Source organism: Chelonia mydas, chromosome 1 (assembly GCF_015237465.2).
Source record: "Chelonia mydas isolate rCheMyd1 chromosome 1, rCheMyd1.pri.v2, whole genome shotgun sequence".
Taxonomy (NCBI): domain Eukaryota; kingdom Metazoa; phylum Chordata; order Testudines; family Cheloniidae; genus Chelonia; species Chelonia mydas.
In genome coordinates this window covers 94,690,934-94,695,398 of record NC_057849.1, presented here as the reverse complement: position 1 = coordinate 94,695,398, position 4,465 = coordinate 94,690,934, and the positions used below count along the sequence as shown (strand labels likewise).

Below are 4,465 nucleotides of genomic sequence, written 5' to 3'. Positions count from 1 at the left end.
CCAACCTGCCGAAGTACAAACAAGGCGAGCGAGTTCACCCTGACTGACAGGCCAACTTGCTAGCAACACATGCAGACAGATCGGGTCGGGGTGAGTGAGTGAGAAGTAGCATATCAAGAAGCAAAGAAAATATGCAAATCGAAGAGCCAGGGCGCTGCCAACAGCACGGGTTGTGGGTTTTTCCAACAGGGGAGAGAATTCTTTGTTTCATTGGGTAAAAGTAAACAAAACCTTGGCAACGAACGAAATTTAAAGACGCAGTCTTGGGATCAGGGCGATTTACACCCGTTTTCTTTTTATAGGCCTCAGGTTGACGCGGCTCTAGGTATTGAGTGCCGGCGGTGCGGTGTAGCTACACATGACGCCTAATTATCTCCAGGCTAGTATATAAAGAGAAAACTAGCAGTAGGCTTTTCACGAGGCTTTGAAAACAACCACCAGCACAAACGTAGAAGGGGGCCGATGACAGCGAGCGGTGCCTGTTGTCGACTTAAAATGGGCTGTTTAAAACAACTGGCCACAGCACCTGACATCAAGTTACTCCGGTGACCCTAAATCGGAGTCAATCTCCTTCCTGGGACATTTCCTCTGTGGCAAAGGGAGTCTGGGGAAGGCAGTATCTCCAGGATCAACAGTCAAGGAGAAAGGGGGACTGTCCTGCTGTGTAACTCAACAAGTGTGTGTGTGAGGGAGGGAGAGATCCTGAACAATTGACTGAAATAAACTCTCTCTGCCTAGTGAGAAGCCGCCGATTTGCGGGTGCCGGACGTGGCGGCTCTTCGGAGTTGGGTAATACTCAGAGGATGTGTTTCGACACCAACTTAGCTGGCGAGCGCTGCGCAGACTCCGCTTCTGCCCGGCAGGGCAGGCTCTGGTGTCTCCACCCCCCTAACCTGCAGTGAAGTGAAAGGGAGGGGAATGCTGTTTAATCAATGGCTGGGGGTGGGAGCCGGCGCTCCCGCTGGCCCTCCCTCTCACTAGCCCCGCCGGGCCCCACGTTCCCCTGCACGCAGACACACACAAACACACACTGTACATGCAACACATAGCCAGCCCTCGTGCACACCCAGAGAGCGCTTTACCTGCCTGCCTCTGGCTGCCGCTGCAGAGGGGCAAAAAGAGCGAGCGCCTGAGACTGCTGCAAGCCACACAGGGGACTTTATGACCGGCTCCGCTCCTGCCTGGCTGAGATCGCCGAGCATTTTAATCGGAAACCCCCTCGCCCGCTCTTCCCTCCCCCGCCCGCCCCCACGTTAGTCACTCTCTGGCCGGGCAAGCCCCGAGAGCCCGGAGCAGAGGCAGGCGAACAGAGGAGCAGCCGGGCGGGGGGCGAGCGAGCCGGAGCGGAGCTGCCCGGGAGCCCGCATGAAACTTGGCGAAGTTAGTTGGAAGCTCTGGGAGCCGCCGCCGAGCTCCAAGTTGGAACCTGATCCCGGGACTCGGCGCTGAGCGGGGCCGCTGGTCCCTGCCCGGCACGGCTCGCGCGCCCGAGGGGCCGCAGCAGGAGGCGTCGCTGAGCGCGGCCCGGAGTGGGGGCCAGTCCCGCCCCCCAGCAGGCGAAGGAGAAGAAGCGAGTATGTCCGAGGAGAAAGCGGCTCGCAGCGGCTCGCCGGGGGCAGAGATCTGGCTGTGAGCGGACGGGACCCGGCTGATCGCCAGCCTCTCGCCAGAGCGGCCCGGGGAGGGAAGCGGACAGCGCCCGCTGCCCCCGCCACACGCCCTGCGCCCGGAGAGCGCCGGCCCGCGGTTCGTTTGCAGGCTCGCGATGGGAAGGACTCTGTGATCGTTGCTTGGCTCGCGGCTCGCCTTGCACGGAAGGAAGCCGCCGTGTCTCCCCTGCAGCCCCCGGCCGCTGTCAAATGACAAGTCCCCGGGCAGAGTCGAGCTAGTGGAAGGGGAAGGGGGGATGTTTGCACTTTTCCATTGGTCCCTTTGAACCCGAATCCAACCCGAGGGGCTGTTGGAGAGAGTTTCAGCATCCAGCTTGAGAAGAGAAAGAAACTTCGCGGCGCAAAGCAGAGCCCGGGACAGTCTCCTGGCTGGGGGCCAGCTCTGGAGGGAAAGGAAAGCGGTGCACAGGGGACCTGAGGTTTGGGACATCGCCTTTCAGGGTGCGGAGAGGAGCCCGAGGTTGGGGCCATCGAGAGCCCAGCAGCCCCCAGGCGCGGGACTTTTCCCCCCGGGAGGCCGAGAGGGAGGAGCGGGCCGAAGTTGGGGCTGCAGTTCCCGGACTCGTTCTGCTGCGGAGCAAAGATTGATTTCCTGCGGGCTGCCAGCGGCGGGGGAGAGGTGACCGGGGCAGGCGGCCGGCAGCGCGGGGTGGGCTGCAGCTTGCAGCAGCTGCAGGGCTTGCCGGGGGCCAGCATGTCCAAGCCGGTGGATCATGTCAAGAGGCCCATGAACGCCTTCATGGTGTGGTCCCGGGCGCAGCGCCGGAAGATGGCCCAGGAGAACCCCAAGATGCACAACTCGGAGATCAGCAAGCGCCTGGGGGCCGAGTGGAAGCTGCTCACCGAGGCGGAGAAGCGGCCCTTCATCGACGAGGCCAAGCGGCTGCGGGCCATGCACATGAAGGAGCATCCCGACTACAAGTACCGGCCCCGCCGGAAGCCCAAGACCCTGCTCAAGAAGGACAAGTTCGCCTTCCCGGTGCCCTACGGCCTGGCGGACCCCGACCACCCGCACGGGCTGAAGGCGGCCGGGCTGCACGGCGGGGCCGGCGGGGGCCTGGTGCCCGACTCCCTGCTGGCCAACCCGGAGAAAGCGGCCGCCGCCGCAGCCGCCGCAGCCGCCCGGGTCTTCTTCCCCCAGTCGGCGGCCGCCGCCGCCGCAGCCGCCGCCGCCGCGGCCGCCAGCAGCCCCTACTCGCTGCTGGACCTGGGCTCCAAAATGGCAGAGCTCTCGTCGTCCTCCTCCGCCTCGGCGCTGCCCTACGCCTCCTCCTTGGCCTACCCCAGCGCCGCGGGAGCCGGCGCCTTCCACGGGGCCGCCGCCGCCGCAGCTGCCGCCGCCGCCGCCGGGGGGCACACTCACTCGCACCCGTCCCCGGGCAACCCGGGCTACATGATCCCCTGCAACTGCAGCGCCTGGCCCAGCCCGGGCCTCCAGCCGCCCCTCGCCTACATCCTGCTGCCCGGCATGGGCAAGCCCCAGCTGGACCCGTACCCGGCAGCCTACGCGGCGGCGCTATGACATCTCGGCCGTGCGGCCAGAGCCGAGCGGCGGACTCCCAGCCTCGGCTCCCGGGAGAGCCGCCTGGGGCCAGGTGCGGAGGGCTGGGCGCCGGCAGCTGCGGACCCGCCGCCCGGGAAGGGGCAAGGGCGGGATGGGGGCGAGTGTCGGTGTAAACGGGAGCGTTTCAGCCCTGCGCTCCTGCCGCAAGCTTCTCTCTGCTCCAGCAGCAGGTGGTGCCTGTCCGGCCATCCTCGGACCTGTTGCGTGTTGCCCACAGACATCACTGAGAAGAAACTCCCTAGCTGGAGGTGGCTCGCCCATCTGCCTCCCTTTTTTTAGAATTGGTGTGTGTTGCATGCAGCCTTTGCAGATACCTGAGCTGAAAGGGCTTGTTCTTCACAGGCCCTGGAAACGTCATTCTCTCACTGGTTTCTCCCTACGTGCATCTTCCTTTGCCTGCCTTGTCTCCCCTCCCGCCCCCCAAATCTGTGCTATTTGAACTTCTCCAAAACGTCCTCACTCCAACACCACCACCGCCAAAAAAGGGGCAAATTGTTGACAGAACGGAGGGACAAATCTGGCGTTTGGATCTGAAAGGTTTCCTCCGTTTTGTATCAAGTCCTATGCGAATGGGAGCAGGAAACACAAAAAGAAATAGACTGTAAAGTGAAATACTGTCCGTCTGATCTCCCCAACCCCCGGCCCCCTCCCCCTTTTCCCCCTTAACGTATCCCACAGGACTTCCTGAAGTCCTCTCCTATGGGACACTCATACAAATTGCATTCTTAATGTACAACCTGTGTCTCTTATTTTCCCGATCCTTAGGTCCCACGTTAAGACTGTAAATTTGTAAATTTCTGTGGAAAAGTTAGCTCTTTGATTGAAAATATGTTGCTTCCTTTGCCCACATTTGAGTCAGTTTTAGACTCAAAAAAAAAAAAAAAAAGAAAAAGAAAAAAAGAAAAGAAAAGAAAAGAAAAGGAACGCCTTTCAGAGTAAATACAAATATTGCGTCACCATTTAAGGATCGCAATTTTATCTAAGGTTAAATCAGACTTTTTGTCTGAGTGATAATTATATATTTATTATTTAGCTTAACTGAAACAGAGGTTGCTTTGACAGCAGAAGAATATTCTCATGTTCAAAGAATCGTTCCCTATCAAACATGAAGTGTTTAAATGTGTTTGGGAGTACCCTTCCTACCTGCTTAGGTTATTTTTAGAGCAACTGCAATTCAATTGCAAATAATGATTTAAAAACAAAAAATAAATTTTAGAGAAAAACCTTCATC

At 59.4% G+C, this 4,465-nt stretch overlaps 1 protein-coding gene across 1 annotated transcript; it reads left to right on the top strand.

The window, feature by feature from the left end:
• Nucleotides 1–761: 761 nt before the first annotated feature.
• Nucleotides 762–4,170, top strand: SOX21 (SRY-box transcription factor 21). The gene has a single exon (XM_037895813.2). The coding sequence runs from the start codon at nucleotides 2,365–2,367 to the stop codon at nucleotides 3,190–3,192; it is 828 nt and encodes a 275-aa protein (XP_037751741.1). The 5' UTR covers nucleotides 762–2,364; the 3' UTR covers nucleotides 3,193–4,170.
• The last annotated feature ends 295 nt before the right edge of the window (nucleotides 4,171–4,465 follow it).

Coding starts and splice junctions, on each gene's coding strand:
- SOX21 (XM_037895813.2), top strand. CDS start 2,365: ATGTCCAAGCCGGTGGATCATGTCAAGAGGCCCATGAACGCCTTCATG.